Genomic DNA, 20,264 nt, shown 5'->3' on the forward strand with positions numbered 1-20,264 from the left:
GAAGGAGCTCGGAGGCGCCGCCACCACCCCAAGGGGAAACACCCACTCGGGGCCGTTTCACCCCAAAAACGGGTGGGGTTTGGGGGTTTCACCATCACGGGGGGGCCCTTTAGGTACCAACGGTGTCATTTAGAGCCTGTAACACCATTGATTTTAATTTGCTAATCATTAATTACCCGCCCGTTTGGTCCTCGGCCAATGGGGAAACTTGACGTTTTTGAAGCGATTTCGGCCCCTCGGAACGGGGCGAAAACAGCTGAAAAGAGGCAAATCCAACACTAACGGTGACGAGTTTGGGGCAGAAAGAGCCAAAAACGAGCATTTAGTGAGGCCAGAAGCTCCGTCTGTGCCTTAGGGCCCCCCCCGATTTTCCCGTTTTCGCCGTTTTTCAGCCCAAAAGCCGCCCGGCCCCGTTTCCCCCCTTCGTTTGGTGGTTTAATTTGACCCCCCCCCCACGTTTTTAGCCTTTTTGGAGGCAATAAGGGGAACTCCATTCTCAAGTGCCATCGGCGCCCCCGGCGCCGGGGGGTGTTTTGGGGTGAAAAGCTGCGGATTTGGGGCAGGAAGTTGGGTCGGGGGGTTCAGCCATGACACAAAAACACCCCAACCCCCCCATTTCACCCATCCCCCCCCATTTCCACCCATCCCCCCCCATTTCCACCCATCCCCCCCATTTCCACCCCAACCCGCCACCTTTTTTCTCCCCAAATTGCCCCATTCCAGCCGCTATTTGGGGAACACAAACCCCCCCCGCACCCATTTTTCCACCTTTTCCACCCAAAAAGCGGCTCCTCGGCGCCTCCGCCCATGGGGAACCATCATTCTTTTCCATTTTATTGCATTTTGGGTGTTTTTTCCGGCACCGTCGAGCGGGGGCAGCAATAACTGAAATATTTCACCATTTTCCCTCTTTAACCCCCAAAACTCCACCTAAAAAACCCACATTTTAAACCCAAAATTTTGGCAGATTTGGGGTCACTTCTTTTTCCTTTCCCAACCCTCAAATTTCCCCTTTTTCGCCCCAAAAGAGCCGCTCGGATGGGGGGGGGCGGGCGGCTCCACCATCCCCCCTGTATTTTTGGGGGGGAAACTCCAGTTTTGCCCCTCAGGATCGGGCCCTTTCCCGCCCATTTGAATCCACATGATTTGGAATCCCAATGATTTTTTGGGGGGGGGGGGGGAAATAGGGCAAAATTGGGCTGAAAACCCCCAAAACCGGCGCCCCCCCCCCGCTCTCCCACCCAAATATAGTACTATAAAATAATTTTGTACTGTATTTATTGTGTATAACGAGTTTTTTAAAAGATTATGTACATTTAGTATTTCTGTGTAAATTAAAAAGCGCTTTTTTTTCTTTTGCAAAACCCGCCCCTCCCCCCCCGTGTCGCTGCTGCCTCCAAACCCCCCAAAAAACGGGGTAAATTGGGGGTGAATCATAAATCTGTTTGTCTTGGGGGGGGGGGGGGGGTGTTTTGGGTTGAATTCCGGGGGTTTTGGCGCTGCGGAAACCGCGGAGTCGCGATGGCGGTGGCCCCGCCCCTTCCGTCATTAATCTGTTCATTTGGAGTTGCTTTGGATTGGGTTTGTTTTCCTTCCCCTGGTCGGTCTCGAACCCGCGTCCCGCCCCGTCCCGCTTATGTTAATGTATGCTGATTTATGCTAATTTATGCCCCGCCAGCCCTTTTCCCGCGCCGCCGCCGCCGCGGCCGCTCAGAGCTGCGGCCGCTCAGAGCTGCGGCCGCTTCGCGACGCGATTTTCCCTCCGCAAAACCCCCAAAAAAGCCCCAAATAAACCCGAAGAAAAGCACCAAATCCCTCCGGCCGCCCGGACAGCGGCCCCAGCGACCCCCCCAAGGCTTTTTTTGGGGTGAAAAGCGCTATTTTTGGATATAACCCCCCCCGGCGCTGCGAGAAGAAAAAGAGCAAAACTTCGCGTTTTGCTTAGAATTTCGCTTTGAATTTCGCCTTATTTTTGAGTCCCACCCCCCCCCGCCCCATGGCCGGGGGCTCCAGCTGAGCTCCCCCCCCACCCCACCCCAGGGTGTCACTCGTGTCCCCAGTTGTCACCCCCCCCCCAAACCGCCGCGATGTTCAGCTGGATGCGCAAAAACCCCAAAAAAAGCCCCGAAACGGTTCAAACCGTAACCGAGGGGCTGAAAAACCTCTACAAAAAGAAGCTCCTGCCCGTGGAGGAGTTTTATCGCTTCCACGATTTCCACTCGCCCGCCCTGGAGGACGCGGATTTTGACAACAAACCCATGATTTTGGTGATGGGACAATATTCGACCGGGAAAACCTCGTTCATTCCGGTACCTGCTGGAGCAGGAGATCCCGGGCAGCCGGATCGGGCCCGAACCCACCACCGACTCGTTCGTCGCCATCATGCGGGGGGACAGCGAGGGGGTGACCCCGGGAAACGCGCTCATCGTGGACCCCCCAAAAACCTTTCCGGCAGCTGCACCCCTTCGGCAACGGCTTCCTCAAGCGGTGAGTCAGAGCGCCCCAAAAGCAACCGATTCCCCCCCAAAATAACGCGCTCCGAAGAAGCGCCGCAGCCGGGGCGCGAACCGCGGGCTCTGCGGGAGAAACCGCCCCGGGATCGCGCTGAAAACAGCCCCAAAACAGCCAAAAACTCCCCCAAAACACCCCAATATCACTCCAGAAACATCCCCCGGCACCCCCAGATTGAGGTTTGAGGGGGAGAACGCCCCCAAATCGCCCCAAAATTACGCCCCGGCGCCCCCAGATTGAGGTTTGAGGGGGGAAAACGCCCCGAAAACACCCGAAAAACACCCCCAAAACACCCAAAAAACACCCCAGAAACACCCCCAGATTGAGGTTGGAGGGAGAAATCGCCCCAAAATCGCCCCCAAAACACCCCCAAAATTACCCCAATATCACGCCAGAAACACCCCCCGGCACCCCCAGATTGAGGTTTGAGGGGGAAAACGCCCCCAAATCGCTCCGAAAACACCCCCAAAACACCCCAAAAGTATCCCCAAAACACCCCCAAAACACCCCCAAACACCCCAAAAACACCCCCCGCACCCCCAGACTGAGGTTTGAGGGGGAAATCGTCCCCAAATCACCCCAAAATCACCCCAAAATCACCCCTGACACCCCACAGACTGAGGTTTGAGGGCAAAAGTGCCCCCGAATCGCCCCCAAAACACCCCAAAATCACCCCCCGACTGAACTTTGACGGCAAAAACGCCCCCAAACCCACACCCCAAAACATCCCCAAACTGAGTTTTTTTGCTGAAATCACCCCAAAAACCACCCCCCCACCCCCCCCATCGCCGCGATTCCGCCCGTTTTTCCCCGTTTTTTGACATTTTTGGGGACTTTTTCATACTTTTGGGAAACGCCCCGAAGCGCGGGGGGGGCAGCGGAATCCCCCCCGCCCCCCCCAGCCCATCTCCGGGTTTCACCCCCCCGATTCGGTGCTTTTTCCCCCATTTTTGGCTATTTTTAGGGAATCCCCCCCGCCCCGTTCGGCCCCTGGGGGTCCCGTTTGGGGTCCCCCTGTTGCCCCGGGGGGGTCCCCGCCCCATGGAGGGGGGGGGGACGGACCGGGGGGGGATGAGCCAGGGGACAGGAATGCGGCTGCGGCTGCCAACGGCCCCCCCCGCCCCCCCCGCGACGGGGCCGCCTCGGAAAAGTCGCCGTCAGGACCGGGAGGGGCCCCCCCCGGGTAGAATAAACACCCCCCCCCCCCAATAAAACACACACCCCCCCCCCCTCCGAATTAAACACCCCCCCCGAATTAAACACAAACACCCCCCGAATTAACCCCCCTCTGGATAAAACATCCCCCGATAAATCACACCCCGGGGGGTTTCAGGGGGGTTTGGGGGATACAGGGGATTCCGGGGGGGGGGGGGGGGCGCGCAGGGGGGGGTCGGATTGGTCAGGGGGTTGGGGGGGCGGGAATTTTCAGGGGGGGTTCGGGGGGGTCCAGGGCAGCCCGGGGGGGGTCAGGGGGGTCTGGGGGGGTTTAGGGGGGGTCGGGGGGGTCCAGGGCAGCCCGGGGAGGTTCAGGGGGGGTCCGAAGAGGTTTAGGGGGGTCCGGGGAGGTTCGGGGGGTCCCGGGGAGGTTGAAGAAGGTTCAGGGGGTTTAGGGGGGTCCGAAGAGGTTTAGGGGGGTTCGGGGGGGTTCAGGGGGTCCCGGCGGGGGGGTCACTAACGCGGCCGCCCCCCCCCCCCAGGTTCATGTGCGCCCACCTGCCCAATCAGGTGCTGGAGAGCATCAGCCTGATCGACACCCCCGGGATCCTGTCGGGGGCCAAACAGCGCGTGAGCCGCGGTGAGGGGGGGCCCGACCCCCCCCCGGAACGGGGAACCCCCCCCGGGGGGCCCCAGTGTCCCACAACCCCCCCCCGGAAATGGGGACCCCCCCCCCCCAGGGTCCCAGTGTCCCCCCAATTCACCCCAGGAACAGAAAACACCCCCCGGGAATGGGGACCCCCCCCCACCCCGGGCTGGGGGAGCATGGGGGGGACCCCCAGGAATTGGGGAGGCGGGGGGGGACAAAGTGTAATGGGGTGCAAAGGTGGGGGCAGAGTGAAATGGGGGGTGCAAAGGGAAGGAGGTGCCGGGGGGGTCACACAGTATATACGGGTGTCGGGGGGGGGGGGTCACACAATGTATGGGGGGTCACACACTGTATGGGGGGGTCACGCGATGTATACGGGGTGTCGGGTGGGGGGTCACACGCTCACTATATGGGGTGTCGGGGGGGTCACACGCTGTATGGGGGGTCAGGGGGGGTTGCACAACCCCAGGGGTGGTGCTCGGGGTGGGGCGGAGCGGGGGGGGCCCGGGGGGGGCCCTTTGCCAGCTCCGGGTGCCAAGTGGTGCAACAGCCGCTGCCAAGGGCGGGGCCCCCCCCGCCCCCCCGAACCAGCAATGGGGGTTCCCGGGGGGGGGGGGTGGGGCAGCCGGTACCCCCCACCCCCCTTTCCGGAGATGGGGGGGCTGCCAAGTTTCCAGGCCGGGCTGGGCCCCCCCGCCCCCCTTTTCCTTCCCCACCCCAAAAGCTGCGGCCGCTGCCAAAAGTGCTGGGGATGGGGGGGGGGAAACCCCCCCGAGCGGGGGGGGGGCCAGAAAGGGGGGGGGCTGGGAAAAAAAAGGCGGGGGTGGGAATAGGGGGTTCGGGGGTGGGAAAAGGGGGGGGTCGGGGTCAAATTCCGGGGCGGGCGCTCCCTGTGGTATGAATGGGGGGGGGCGCGGGGTCAAGGGCGGGGTCAAGGTCAAGGTCAAGGGCAGGGCCGGAGGGACCTTTCCCAGGACTTGCAGCTTTTGCCTTTTTTGGTGCTTTTTTTCTGGCTCTTGGGGCCTCCGGCCGCGGGGGGGGGAGGGGGGGGGGAGAGGGGGGAGCGGAGCCGGTTTAGGGCTGAGTTTAGAGCTGGGATTAGGGCTGAGAAGTGGGGGTTGGGGTTAGGGTTAGGATTAGGTTTGGGGTTGAGATTGAGGTGGGTTTGGGGTTAGGGTGGGGTTTAGGCTTGAGATCAGGGTTGGGTTTGAGGTTGGGGTTTAGGTTGGGATTAGAGTTGAGGTTAGATTTGGGTGTAGGGTTGAGATTAGGGTTGGGGTTTAGGTCAGAATTAAGGTTGGGTTCAGGCGGGGGTTTAGGCTGGTATTAGGGTTTGGTTTAGGATGGGATTAAGGTTGGGTTCAGGCTGGCCTTTAGGCTGGGATTAGGGTTGGGGTTTAGGCCAGGATTAGGGTTGAGTTCAGGCTGGGGTTTAGGCTGGGATTAGGGTTGTGTTCAGGCTGGGATTAGGGTTGGGGTTTAGGCCAGGATTAGGGTTGAGTTCAGGCTAGGGTTCAGGCTGGGATTAGGGTTGTGTTCAGGCTGGGATTAGGGTTGTGTTCAGGCTGTACTTTAGGCTGGGGTCAGGGTTTGGTTCAGGCTGTACTTTAGGCTGGGATCAGGGTTTAGTTCAGGCTGGGATTAGGGTTTGGTTCAGGCTGGAATCAGTGTTCTGTTCAAGATGTACTTTAGGCTGGGTTTAGGGTTGGTTCAGGCTGGAATTAGGGTTGTGTTCAGGCTGTACTTTAGGCTGGGATCAAGGTTTGGTTCAGGCTGTACGTTAGGCTGGGTTTAGCGCCGCCTTCAGCCCCACGTTCATTCCCAGCTTCTCCTCTCCCTTTCCCCTCAGCTCCCCCTCCCCAACCCCCCCAGGATCCCCCAGGACCCCCATGACCACCCCAGAACCCTCCCAGACCCCCCCATGACCACCCCAGACCCCCCCCAAGACCCCCCAGAACCCCCCATAGACCCTCCCCAGAACCCCCCCAGGATCCCCCCAGAACCCCCCCAGGATCCCCCCAAGACCCCCCAGGATCCCCCCAAGACCCCCCAGAACCCCCCCAGGATCTCCCCCAGACCCCCCGAGCCCCCCCAGGATCCCCCCAGAACCTCCCCAAGAACCCCCCAGGACCCCCCAGGATCCCCCCCAGGACCCCCCAGGATCCCCCCAAACCCCCCCAGGATCCCCCCAGACCCCCCCCAAGACCCCCCAGAACCCCCCCAGGATCCCCCCCAGAACCCCCCCTAACCCCCCATGACCCCCCAGTACCCCCCAGAATCCCCCCAGGATCCCCCAACCCCCCCCCAGGACCCCTCCTGACCCCCCCAAGACCCCCAGGACCGCCCCAGAATCCCCCCTAACCCCCCCATGACCCCCCAGGATCCCCCAAACCCCGCCCAGGACCCCCCCTGAGCCCCTCAAGACACCCCCAAGACCCCCCAGGATCCCCCAAGACCCCCCCAAACCCCCATTTCCCTTCCCCCCCCCCCCAGGCTACGACTTCCCGGCCGTGCTGCAGTGGTTCGCGGAGCGCGTGGACCTGATCATCCTGCTGTTCGACGCGCACAAGCTGGAGATCTCGGACGAGCTGGGCGAGGCCATCCGGGCGCTGCAGGGCCACGAGGACAAGGTGCGCGTGGTGCTCAACAAGGCGGACGCCGTGGAGACGCAGCAGCTGATGCGGGTGTACGGGGCGCTCATGTGGGCGCTGGGCAAGGCGTTCGGCACCCCCCGAGGTGCTGCGCGTCTTCATCGGGTCCTTCTGGGCCGAGCCGCTGCTGGTGGCCGAGAACCGGCGGCTGTTCGAGCTGGAGGAGCAGGACCTGTTCCAGGACATCCAGAACCTGCCGCGCAACGCCGCGCTCAGGAAGCTCAACGACCTGGTCAAGAGGGCGCGGCTCGTTAGGGTGAGTGCGGCTCGTTAGGGTGAGTGCGGCTCGTTAGGGTGAGCGGGGATCATTGCATGAGTGCGGTTCATTAGGGTGAGTGCGGTTCATTAGGGTGAGCGGGGATCATTAGGGTGAGCGCAGTTCATTAGGGTGAGCAGGGATCGTTAGGGTGAGTGTGGTTCATTAGGGTGAGCGCGGTTCATTAGGGTGAGCAGGGATCGTTAGGGTGAGTGCGGCTCGTTAGGGTGAGCGGGGATCATTGGGATGAGTGCGGTTCATTAGGGTGAGTGCGGTTCATTAGGGTGAGCAGGGATCGTTAGGGTGAGTGCGGTTCATTAGGGTGAGCAGGGATCGTTAGGGTGAGTGCGGTTCATTAGGGTGAGCAGGGATCGTTAGGGTGAGTGCGGCTCGTTAGGGTGAGTGCGGCTCGTTAGGGTGAGCAGGGATCATTGGGATGAGTGCGGCTCGTTAGGGTGAGTGTGGTTCATTAGGGTGAGTGCAGCTCGTTACGGTGAGCGGGGATCATTGGGATAAGTGCGGTTCATTAGGGTGAGCACAATTCATTGGGGTGAGCACAATTCATTAGGGTGAGCGGGGATCAGGGGATCATTAGGGTGAGTGCGGTTCATTAGGGTGAGTGCGGTTCATTAGGGTGAGTGCAGTTCATTAGGATGAGTGCGGTTCATTAGGGTGAGCGGGATCGTTAGGGTGAGTGCAGTTCATTGGGGTGAGCGCGGTTCATTAGGGTGAGTGCGGTTCATTAGGGTGAGTGCGGTTCATTAGGGTGAGTGCGGTTCATTAGGGTGAGCGGGATCGTTAGGGTGAGCGGGATCGTTAGGGTGAGTGCAGTTCATTGGGGTGAGTGGGGATCATTAGTGTGAGCGGGGATCATTAGGGTGAGTGTGGTTCATTAGGGTGAGCAGGGATCGTTACGGTGAGCGGGGATCATTGGGATGAGTGCGGTTCATTAGGGTGAGCACAATTCATTAGGGTGAGTACAATTCATTAGGGTGAGCGGGGATCGGGGAATCATTGGTGAGTGCGGTTCGTTAGGGTGAGGGCTCATTAGGGTGAGCACGGTTCGTTAGGGTGAGCGCGGTTCGTTAGGGTGAGCGCGGTTCATTGGGGTGAGTGCGGTTCATTAGGGTGAGTGCGGTTCATTAGGGTGAGTGCGGTTCATTAGGGTGAGCGGGATCATTAGGGTGAGTGGGGTTCATTAGGGTGAGTGGGGTTCATTAGGGTGAGTGTGGTTCATTAGGGTGAGCGGGATCATTAGGGTGAGTGGGGTTCATTAGGGTGAGTGGGGTTCATTAGGGTGAGTGTGGTTCATTAGGGTGAGCGGGATCATTAGGGTGAGTGGGGTTCATTAGGGTGAGTGGGGTTCATTAGGGTGAGTGTGGTTCATTAGGGTGAGCGGGATCATTAGGGTGAGTGGGGTTCATTAGGGTGAGTGGGGTTCATTAGGGTGAGTGGGGTTCATTAGGGTGAGCGGGATCATTAGGGTGAGTGGGGTTCATTAGGGTGAGTGGGGTTCATTAGGGTGAGTGCGGTTCATTAGGGTGAGCGGGATCATTAGGGTGAGTGGGGTTCATTAGGGTGAGTGGGGTTCATTAGGGTGAGTGCGGTTCATTAGGGTGAGCGGGATCATTAGGGTGAGTGGGGTTCATTAGGGTGAGTGGGGTTCATTAGGGTGAGTGCGGTTCATTAGGGTGAGCGGGATCATTAGGGTGAGTGCGGTTCGTTAGGGTGAGTGCGGTTCGTTAGGGTGAGTGCGGTTCGTTAGGGTGAGTGCGGTTCATTAGGGTGAGTGGGGCTCATTAGGGTGAGGGCTCATTAGGGTGAGGGCTCATTAGGGTGAGGGCTCATTAGGGTGAGCACAGATGGTGGGGGGAACGGGGATGGGGCAACAAGAGGGAACTTGGGGTGCTGTGCTGGGGACACTGGGGGAATGTGGGGTCCTGTGCTGGGGACACCAGGAGAGCTTGGGGTGCTGTGCTGGGGACGAGGGGACACCAGGAGAACTTGGGGTGCTGTGATGGGGACGAGGGGACACCAGGAGAACTTGGGGTGCTGTGCTGGGGACACCAGGAGAGCTTGGGGTGCTGTGATGGGGACGAGGGGACACCAGGAGAACTTGGGGTGCTGTGCTGGGGACACCAGGAGAACTTGGGGTGCTGTGCTGGGGACACCAGGAGAACTTGGGGTGCTGTGCTGGGGACACCAGGAGAACTTGGGGTGCTGTGATGGGGATGAGGGGACACCAGGAGAACTTGGGGTCCTGTGATGGGGACACCAGGAGAACTTGGGGTGCTGTGCTGGGGACACCAGGAGAACTTGGGGTGCTGTGATGGGGATGAGGGGACACCAGGAGAACTTGGGGTCCTGTGATGGGGACACCAGGAGAACTTGGGGTGCTGTGCTGGGGACACCAGGAGAACTTGGGGTGCTGTGATGGGGATGAGGGGACACCAGGAGAACTTGGGGTCCTGTGATGGGGACACCAGGAGAACTTGGGGTGCTGTGATGGGGACACCAGGAGAACTTGGGGTGCTGTGATGGGGATGAGGGGACACCAGGAGAACTTGGGGTCCTGTGATGGGGACACCAGGAGAACTTGGGGTGCTGTGATGGGGACACCAGGAGAACTTGGGGTGCTGTGCTGGGGACGAGGGGACACCAGGAGAACTTGGGGTGCTGTGATGGGGACGAGGGGACACCAGGAGAACTTGGGGTGCTGTGATGGGGACACCAGGAGAGCTTGGGGTGCTGTGCTGGGGACACTGGGGAGACAAGAGGGAATGTGGGGTGCTGTGATGGGGACACCAGGAGAACTTGGGGCTCTTCATGGCTCCAGTGGGGACACTGGGGGAATTTGGGGTTCTGTGATGGGGACACCAGGGCTCTTGGGGTTCACTGATGGGGACAAGAGGACACTGGGAGAATTTGGGGTCCTGTGATGGGGACACCAGGAGAACTTGGGGCTCTTCATGGCTCCAGTGGGGACAAGGGGACCCCGGGGGAACTTGGGGCTCTGTGACGGGGACGAGGGGACACTGGAGGGGACTTGGGGTTCTCCATGGCTCCAATGGGGACAAGGGGACCCCGGGGGAACTCGGGGTTCTCCATGGGGACAAGGGGACCCCGCCGGGCCCATGAGAAGGGGCGGCCGATGCTTTGGGGTCCCCAGGAGGTGGCTCAGGGGTCCCCCAGCCCCATTGCCGCCCGGTCCCCCCAACAACGGCCCCATTGCCACAGGGGGACGTCACCGTGTCCCCCCCCATCCTGTGCCTGGTTTCCTCGTTAATGGTTTCCCGTGAGGTAACCCTTCCGCCCTCTAATTACAGAGCAATTAACGCCCCCCCTCCCCACCAGGTCCCCCCCCCACGTGCCCAGAGCCCGGGGGGTGGTTTGGGGCTGGGGGGCGGATGAGCCCCCCCATGGCCGAGCCCGTCGCCCCGAGTCCAGGGGGACGGGGGGGCTGGTTTTATTCTCTTATTCCCCGGTTCCTTCTCCCCCCCCGTCCCGTCCCCCCCCCAGCGGCCTTATCGCATCCGGCCCTTTGTGCCGAGCATCCGCTGCCACGCGGACACGGGACACGGGACATGGACACGGAGAGGGGACAGGGGACATGGGACGTGGGACACGGGACATGGACACGGGACACGGGACACAGGACATGGGACGTGGGACATGGGACATGGACATGGGACACAGGACATGGACACGGGACATGGGACACAGGACATGGGACACGGGACATGGGACACGGGACACGGGAGACAGACACGGGACATGGACATGGGACACAGGAGACGGACATGGGACATGGACATGGGACACAGGACATGGACACGGGACACGGGACACGGGACACGGGACACGGGACACGGGACACGGGACATGGGACATGGGACACAGGACACGGGACACGGGAGACAGACATGGGACATGGACATGGGACACGGGACATGGGACACGGGACATGGGACACAGGAGACGGACATGGGACACGGGACATGGGACACGGGACATGGGACATGGGACACAGGAGACAGACATGGGACACGGGACATGGGACACGGGACATGGACATGGGACACGGGACATGGGACACGGGAGACAGACATGGGACATAGGACACGGGACATAGGACACGGGACATGGATATGGGACACGGGACATGGACATGGGACATGGGACACGGGACATGGGACACAGGACATGGGACATGGGACACGGGAGACGGACATGGGAGATGGACATGAGACACGGGAGACAGACACAGGACATGGGACAAGGGACACGGACACGACACAGGGGACATGGGACATGGGACACGGGAGCCGGACACGGGACATGGGACACAGACGTGGGACATGGACACGGAACATGGGACATGGGATGGGGCCAGAACCAACATGGGGGAGGCACTGGGATGGGGACAGGGATGGGATGGGGACAGGGATGGGATGGGGACAGGGATGGGATGGGGACAGGGATGGGACTGGGATGGGGACGGGACTGGGACAGGACTGGGCCTGTGGCACTGGGATGGGCACAGGGATTGTCTGGGATGGGGACAGGGACCAGCATCCCCATGGGACCCCCCCGTGGTCTCTTCTCTTTCCCTCTGAGCTACGAAGTGGACCCAGGCGTCCGGGAGGGGACCTAGGTGTCTGGGAGGGGACCCAGGCATCCGGGAGGGGACCCAGGTGTTTGGGAGGGGACTCAGGTGTTCAGGAGGGAACCCAGGCATCCGGGAGGGGACCCAGGAGGGGACCCAGGTGTCCGGGAGGGCACTCAGGTGTCCAGGAGGGGACTCAGGCATCTGGGAGGGGACCCAGGCGTCCGGGAGGGCACTCAGGCATCCGGGGGGGACCCAGGAGTGGACCCAGGCGTCTGGGAGGGGACCCAGGTATTCAGGAGGGGACCCAGGTGTCCGGGAGGGGACCCAGGAGTCCGGGAGGGGACCCAGGAGTCCGGGAGGGGACCCAGGCGTGCGGCCTTGCTGCCCCCAGGTGCACGCGCACATCATGGGGCGGCTGCGCAAGGAGATGCCGTCGGTGTTCGGGAAGGAGCACAAGAAGAAGCAGCTGATCCAGAAGCTGCCGCTGCTGTTCGCGCGGATCCAGCTGGAGCAGCACATCCCGCCCGGGGACTTCCCCGACTGCGCACGCATGCAGGTGCGCTGGGGGGCTGAGCGAGCCCGGATTGGGGGGGCTGAGCCCCGGATTGGGGGTGCTGAGCTCCGGGATGGGGGAGCTGAGCCCCGGATTGGGGGTGCTGAGCCCGGATTGGGGGGGCTGAGCCCGGATTGGGGGTGCTGAGCCCCGGGATGGGGGTGCTGAGCCCCGGATTGGGGGGGCTGAGCCCCGGATTGGGGGTGCTGAGCTCCGGGATGGGGGTGCTGAGCCCCGGACTGGGGGGGCTGAGCCCCGGGATGGGGGGGCTGAGCCCCGGATTGGGGGGGCTGAGCCCTGGACTGGGGGGGCTGAGCCCCGGGATGGGGGGGCTGAGCCCTGGATTGGGGGTGCTGAGCCCCGGGATGGGGGTGTGGGGGTGCTGAGCCCCGGATTGGGGGGGCTGGGGGTGCTGAACCCTGTATTGGGGGGGCTGAGCCCCGAGATGGGGGTCTGAGGGGGTCTGGGGGTGTCACGCCGCTGCCCCACGTCATGACACTGCCCCATGTCACGACACTGCCCCACGTCACAACACTGCCCCACACCACGACACTGCCCCTGCGCCGCCACCCCGCCCTTGGCGCCGCTGAGCCCATGTCACGATAGTGCCCCATGTCACAACGCTGCCCCATGTCCCGACACTGCCCCATGTCGCGATACTGCCCCCATATCGCACCCATGTCACGATAGTGTCCTGCGTTGCGACACTGCCCCATGTCCTGACACTGCCCCACGTCGTGACACTGCCCCATGTCACGATAGTGTCCCGTGTCACGATACTGCCCCATGTCAGGACACCGCCCCACGTCGCGACACTGCCCCATGTCATGATAGTGCCCCATGTCACGATAGTGCCCCATGTCCCGACACTGCCCCATGTCCCGATAGTGCCCCGTGTCGCGACACCCCCTTGGTGCCGCTGAGCCCATGTCCCGATAGTGCCCCATGTCGCGACACCGCCCCCTTGGCACCGCTGAGCCCATGTCCCGACATTGCCCCCATATCGCACCCACGTCCCGATAGTGCCCCATGTCCCGACACTGCCCCACGTCGCGACACCGCCCCATGTCCCGATAGTGCCCCGTGTCGCGACACCGCCCCCTTGGCGCTGCTGAGCCCATGTCCCGACACTGCCCCCATATCGCACCCATGTCCCGATAGTGCCCCGTGTCGCGACACCCCCTTGGTGCCGCTGAGCCCATGTCACGATAGTGCCCCATGTCCCGACACTGCCCCCATATCGCACCCATGTCCCGATAGCGCCGCTGAGCCCATGTCCTGACACTGCCCCATGTCCCGACACTGCCCCCATATCGCACCCATGTCCCGATAGCACCGCTGAGCCCATGTCACGATAGTGCCCCATGTCCTGACACTGCCCCCATATCGCACCCATGTCCCAATAGCGCCGCTGAGCCCGTGTCACGATAGTGCCCCATGTCGCGATACTGCCCCCATATCGCACCCATGTCCCGATAGTGCCCCGTGTCACGACATCCCCTTGGCGCCGCTGAGCCCGTGTCCCGACACTGCCCCCATATCGCACCCATGTCCCGATAGCGCCGCTGAGCCCATGTCCCGACACTGCCCCATGTCCCGACACTGCCCCCATATCGCACCCATGTCCCGACACCGCCCCATGTCCCGACACTGCCCCTTGTCCCGACACTGCCCCATGTCGCGACACTGCCCCCATATCGCACCCATGTCCCGATAGCGCCGCTGAGCCCATGTCCCGATAGTGCCCCATGTCCCGACACTGCCCCCATATCGCACCCATGTCCCGATAGCGCCGCTGAGCCCATGTCACGATAGTGCCCCATGTCCCGACACTGCCCCATGTCGCGACACTGCCCCCATATCGCACCCATGTCCCGATAGCGCCGCTGAGCCCATGTCACGATAGTGCCCCATGTCCCGACACTGCCCCCATATCGCACCCATGTCCCGATAGCGCCGCTGAGCCCATGTCACGATAGTGCCCCATGTCCCGACACTGCCCCCATATCGCACCCATGTCCCGATAGCGCCGCTGAGCCCGTGTCACGATAGTGCCCCATGTCCTGACACCGCCCCCATATCGCACCCGTGTCCTGATAGCGCCGCTGAGCCCATGTCACGATAGTGCCCCATGTCGCGATACTGCCCCCATATCGCACCCATGTCCCGATAGTGCCCCGTGTCACGACATCCCCTTGGCGCCGCTGAGCCCGTGTCCCGACACTGCCCCCATATCGCACCCATGTCCCGATAGCGCCGCTGAGCCCATGTCCCGACACTGCCCCATGTCCCGACACTGCCCCATGTCGCGACACTGCCCCATGTCGCGACACTGCCCCCATATCGCACCCATGTCCCGACACTGCCCCTTGTCCCGACACTGCCCCATGTCGCGACACTGCCCCCATATCGCACCCATGTCCCGATAGTGCCCCGTGTCGGGACACCGCCCCATGTCCCGACACCGCCCCATGTCCCGACACTGCCCCTTGTCCCGACACTGCCCCTTGTCCCGACACTGCCCCTTGTCCCGACACCGCCCCATGTCCCGACACCGCCCCCATATCGCCCCCGTGTCCCGATAGCGCCGCTGAGCCCGTGCCGCCCGCAGGCGCTGCTGCTGGCGCAGGACCTGTCGCGCCTGCCCGCGCTGAAGCCGCGGCTGCTGGAGGCGCTGGACGAGCTGCTCACGGCCGACATCGCGGCGCTCATGCCGCTGCTGCGCCAGGAGGAGCGCGGCGCGCCCGACGCGGGGGTGCAGGGCGGCGCGTTCGACGGCGCCCGCCAGGGCCCGTTCGGCGCCGACGAGGAGGACGAGGAGGAGGCGGCGGGGGCCGAGGAGGAGGAGGACGAGTGGGTGGTGACGAAGGACAAGGCGAAATACGACGAGATCTTCTACGGGCTGTCGCCGCTGGGCGGGAAGCTGAGCGGGCGGCGGGCGCGGGGCTGGATGGTGAGCAGCAACCTGCCCAGCTCGGTGCTGGGGCGCATCTGGCAGCTCAGCGACGTGGACCGGGACGGGATGCTGGACGCCGAGGAGTTCGCGCTGGCCGGGCACCTCATCGGCGCCAAGCTGGAGGGGAGGGGGCTGCCCGCAGACCTGCCCCCCCGCCTGGTGCCGCCGTCCAAGCGCCGGCCCAAGGGGTCGGCGGAGTGAAGGTGCCGCCGGGGGGGAGCGGCCGGGACCCCCATCGAGCAGAGACCCCCAAGCAGAGACCCCCCCATCGAACAGAGACCCCCCCATCGAACAGAGACCCCCCCATCGAGCAGAGACCCCCCCATCGAACAGAGACCCCCCCATCGAGCAGAGACCCCCCCGGGACCCCCCATCGAGCAGAGACCCCCAAGCAGAGACCCCCCCGGGACCCCCATCGAACAGAGACCCCCAAGCAGAGACCCCCATCGAACAGAGACCCCCCCGGGACCCCCATCGAGCAGAGACCCCCAAGCAGAGACCCCCCCATCGAGCAGAGACCCCCCCGGGACCCCCATCGAGCAGAGACACCCAAGCAGAGACCCCCATCGAACAGAGACCCCCCCGGGACCCCCATCGAGCAGAGACCCCCCCCGGGACCCCCATCGAGCAGAGAGCCCCCCGGGACCCCCATCGAGCAGAGACCCCCCCCGGGACCCCCATCGAGCAGAGACCCCCCGGGACCCCCATCGAGCAGAGAGCCCCCCGGGACCCCCATCGAGCAGAGAGCCCCCCCGGGACCCCCATCGAGCAGAGAGCCCCCCGGGACCCCCATCGAGCAGAGACCCCCCCCGGGACCCCCATCGAGCAGAGAGCCCCCCGGGACCCCCATCGAGCAGAGAGCCCCCTGGGACCCCCATCGAACAGAGACCCCCAAGCAGAGACCCCCCCCATCGAGCAGAGACACCCCCGGGACCCCCCATCGAGCAGAGAGAGACACCCCCTGGGACCCCCCGATCGAGCAGGGAACCCCCAAGCAGAGACACCCCACCCCGGACCCCCCCATCGAGCAGAGACCCCCCCGGGACCCCCCATAGAGCAGGGAACCCCCAGAAAGAGACCACCCCCCGGACCCCCCTATCGAGCAGAGACCCCCCCAGGACCCCCCATCGAGCAGAGACACCCCTGGGACCCCCATCGAGCAGGGAACCCCCAAGCAGAAACAACCCCCCCATCGAGCAGAGACACCCCCGAGGACCCCCCGAAGAACAGACACCCCCCGGGGACCCCCCATCGAGCAGAGAACCCCCAGGCAGAGAAACACCCCCCGGCACAAGGGGGTTCCCCACCCCAATAAAGGACGGTGCGGCTGATGGAGACACCGTGGTTGTGGCGTTTGGGAACGGGGGGGTTGTGAAAGGGGGGGGGGGCAAGGGAGGTGAGTGTGCAAGGGGGGGGTGTGGTGGGTGTGCAAGGGGGTACGTGCAAGAAACCCCCCCGTTGGATAGCGCCCTTCCCAAGATGGCGGCCGCGCCCTTCCCAAGATGGCGGCTCCGCCTTTCCCAAGATGGCGGCCTCGCCCTTCCCAAGATGGCGGCTCTGCCTTTCCCTAGATGGCGGCCGCGCCCTTCCCAAGATGGCGGCCCCGCCTTTCCCTAGATGGCGGCCTCGCCCTTCCCCGCCCTCCCCAAGATGGCGTCCGGAAGCGGTCTCGCCGCATTTCCGGCCTGCCCCACAGCGTGGCCTTCCTTTTCACGATGGCGGCGGCCGCGGGCTCCTCGTCGTTCCTGGGCCTGGGCCCCGGGAGCCGGGATCCCGCCGCCGCCCGCCGCCGCTCCCGCGGGCCCCGCAACCGCAAGAAGGGCTGGAAGCGCTGGGCCGGCCCCGAGGCGCGGCTGGGCCGCGAAATCGGCGATTTCCTAGAGGACGTGGCGCTGCAGCAGCGGGCGACGGGGTGAGGGGGCCCGGCGGGGCCTCGGGGGGACCCCATCGGTTTTGGGGGGGATAAACCCCCCCGGAGGGTGACACCGCGGGGCTCGTCCGCAGGGGGCTGATCGCGGAGCAGCCGGACGAGGGGCTGTTCTTCCTGGACACGGGCGACGCCGAGAAGGGTGAGCGGGTCAATTTGGGGGGGGGACGCACACAGGAGGGACCCCCGGGGGGCACCAGCCCCCCCCCCTTTCCCTCAGCGTTTGGGGGTGACGCGTGTGTCCCCCCCCCGGCAGACCGGCGGCTGAACAAGGGGAGGGAGAAGCCGCTGCACGCAGACCTGGTGCTGCAGCCCGACTCCAAGGTGCCGGCCCCCAAAAAGTGAGTATGGGGGGGGACGCATGGGGGTGACACGCCTGGGGGGGAGGGGGGGCTGACCGCCCCCCCCCGCAGCATTCTGGCCCACCAGGTCCCCAACGGGCGCAAGGAGCGGCGGCGGCGCGAGTTTTGGGAGAAACGGGCCGAAAAGGGGGTTCTGCCCCGCGCCGAGCGGCGCCTGCGAGCGCGGCTGCAACGGGGGGGGCCCCCGCCGCGGAAAACCCCCGAAAACGGCCGCTCGGACCCCGAAAGAGGCTTCTACGACATCTGGGCCGCTGATAGTAAGTTGGGTGGGGGGGTCGGGTGGCGGTTTGGGGGGGTCGGCGTTGTCCCCCCCGCGGTGACGCCGGTGTCCCCGCAGACCCCCTGGAGCGGGCGCTGGCGGGGCAGGACGGCTGGTTCCTGCAGCAAACCAAGAAGCAGAGGGTGAAGGTGAGGATTTGGGGGGGGGGGGTGGCCCTGCACGACCCCCCCTGGCCATGTGTGACCCCCCCCGTCCCACGTGACCCCCCCGCAGCGTCCCGCCAGGCTGGGGACGAAGCCGTCGCAGGTCCCCGCCGTGGAGGTCATCGCCGCCGGCGGCTCCTACAACCCCACCTTTGAGGACCACCAGGTTTGTTTTGGGGGGGTGTGAGTGTGGGGTGACCCCCCCCCCGCACCCCGTGCTGGATTTGGGGGTGACGGGGTGTGTGTCCCCCCCCCAGGCGCTGCTGCTGCGGGCGCACGAGGTGGAGCTGAGGAAGAAGAGGGCGGAGGACAAGGTGGAGCGGCAGCTGCGGATCCCGGCCGGCACTCAGCTCCCCACCGCGGTGAGACCCCCCCCCCACAACCCACGGCGCTGCTCCGGGGGGTCCGAACCGGGGTGTACGGCGGGGGGGGGGACAGGAGGGGGTCCCTTCCCCAGTTGGGGCGCTGACCCCCCTCTCCTCGCCCCCCCAGGAGACGGTTTTCCAGGAGCAGTGCGAGGGGCTGCTGGAGGAGTCGGGGGGACGAGGGGGACGCGGGCGGGGACGCGGTGGCACCGGCAGAGCCGCAGGACGCCCCGGTAACGGCGCCGCGGCGGGAGAAGAAGACGGAGCAGCAGCGGCGGCGGGAGAAGGAAGCGCGAGCCCTGGTGAGGGGGGGCTGCCGGTGCCGTGCCGGCCCTGACATGATGTGCCGGTGCCATGCCAGCCCTGACGCAGTGTGCCAGTGCCGTACCAGTGCCGTGCCGGTGCTGTGCCGGCCCTGGCATGGTGTGCCGGTGCCATGCCGGCCCTGGCATGGTGTGCCGGTGCCGTGCTGGTGCCGTGCCGGTGCCGTGCCGGCCCTGGCATGGTGTGCCGGTGCCGTGCCGGCCCTGACATGGTGTGCCGGTGCCGTGCCGGCCCTGACATGATGTGCCGGTGCCATGCCAGCCCTGATGCGGTGTGCCAGTGCCGTGCCGGTGCTGTGCCGGCCCTGACGCGGTGTGCTGGTGTTGTGGCAGCCCTGACAGGGGTGTGCCAGTGCCGTGCTGGCCCTGACACGGTGCGCCAGTGCCACGCTGGTGTCTTGCCAGCCCTGACGCGGTGTGCCGGTGCCATGCTGGCCCTGGCCCAGTGTGCCGGTGCCGTGCCGGCCCTGACGCGGCGTTTCCCCCACAGGAGGCCCAGCAGCGCCGGGAGAAGGCGGCGCGGTGCCGGCGGCAGCAGCTGTTCCGCCTGCGCTCGCTGCGGCAGCAGCTGCGGCGCTGGGACGAGGAGCTGCTGCGGCGCCGGCAGTTGCGCTTGGCCAAGCGCCGCGCCAAGGACGCACTGCCCCGGCGCCTGGGACCCCTCAAGTGAGTTTTGGGGGTTTGGGGGGGGCTGCAGGGACGCTCCCGCCCCCTTTTGAGCCCCTGAACCCCCCAGGTACGAGGAGCCCAGCCTGGAGGTGCAGCTGAGCGACGAGCTGGCTGAGTCCCTGCGCACCCTCAAGGTGGGACAGTGTTTTGGGGGGGTCCTCACGCTTTTGGGGGGTCCCCACCCTTTTGGGGGGTTGTTGTTGCCCTGGGTGGGGACTGGCACCCTATGATGAGACCCATCCTTGCGCTAGGAGGATTCGCAGCCCCCCCCGGGCTGGGAATGTGAAGGTTTTCGGGGTCCCAGGGCCTCGCCGTGTAGGCGGGGGTCTGGGTACTGAGGGTGCTTTGGGTGGGGGTGCTGGGTGAAACCGCTCCCCAAATTTGGTTGGGGGATGAGGGAGTGTACCCCCCACCCCTTCAATGTCCTCTCTTTGGTGTCCCCCCCGTTTCAGCCCGAGGGCAGCGTCCTGCGTGACCGCTTCAAGAGTCTGCAGAAGAGGAGCCTGATTGAGCCGCGGGAGAGGGCCAAGTGAGGGGGGGTTTTGGGGTCCGGGGGGGTTTTGGGGTCCGGGGGGGTTTAGGGGTCCGGGGAGGGGGCAGTTTAGGGGGGCTGGATTTTTGACCCCCTTCCTCCCATCTCTCGCCAGGTTCAAGAGGAGATACCGCCAGAAATACGTGGAGAAAAGAGCCTTCCGGGAAGTGACGTGAGTGGGGGGCACTGTGGGGCTGGGCCCCCCCCAGGGTGCCCCCCCCGACCGACCGCTCTCCCTTGCAGGTTGTAACCACGGATCCTGCCCCCCCCGCAGCGCCACAGCCCAATAAAACCATTTGCACCCGCGCCACCTCCTTCAGTTG

General features: G+C 64.5%; 2 protein-coding genes across 2 annotated transcripts; both read left to right on the plus strand.

Moving 5' to 3' along the window:
* Window positions 1-1,689: 1,689 nt before the first annotated feature.
* On the plus strand, window positions 1,690-16,677 carry EHD2 (EH domain containing 2). Its single transcript, XM_065044246.1, is given in 8 exon segments — window positions 1,690-2,306; window positions 2,308-2,433; window positions 2,435-2,487; window positions 4,209-4,306; window positions 6,809-7,044; window positions 7,046-7,222; window positions 12,223-12,387; window positions 14,996-16,677. Coding segments are annotated over 8 exon segments (1,620 nt in total). The 5' UTR covers window positions 1,690-2,087; the 3' UTR covers window positions 15,542-16,677.
* A 219-nt stretch (window positions 16,678-16,896) lies between these two features.
* On the plus strand, window positions 16,897-20,247 carry NOP53 (NOP53 ribosome biogenesis factor). The gene is given in 14 exon segments (XM_065044247.1): window positions 16,897-17,252; window positions 17,345-17,409; window positions 17,524-17,608; window positions 17,681-17,886; window positions 17,967-18,037; window positions 18,123-18,218; window positions 18,310-18,414; window positions 18,545-18,591; window positions 18,593-18,719; window positions 19,231-19,406; window positions 19,477-19,543; window positions 19,862-19,938; window positions 20,057-20,113; window positions 20,185-20,247. Coding segments are annotated over 14 exon segments (1,527 nt in total). The 5' UTR covers window positions 16,897-16,911; the 3' UTR covers window positions 20,192-20,247.
* Window positions 20,248-20,264: the final 17 nt, after the last annotated feature.

Source organism: Columba livia, chromosome 34, assembly GCF_036013475.1.
Source record: "Columba livia isolate bColLiv1 breed racing homer chromosome 34, bColLiv1.pat.W.v2, whole genome shotgun sequence".
Classification (NCBI taxonomy): Eukaryota; Metazoa; Chordata; class Aves; order Columbiformes; family Columbidae; genus Columba; species Columba livia.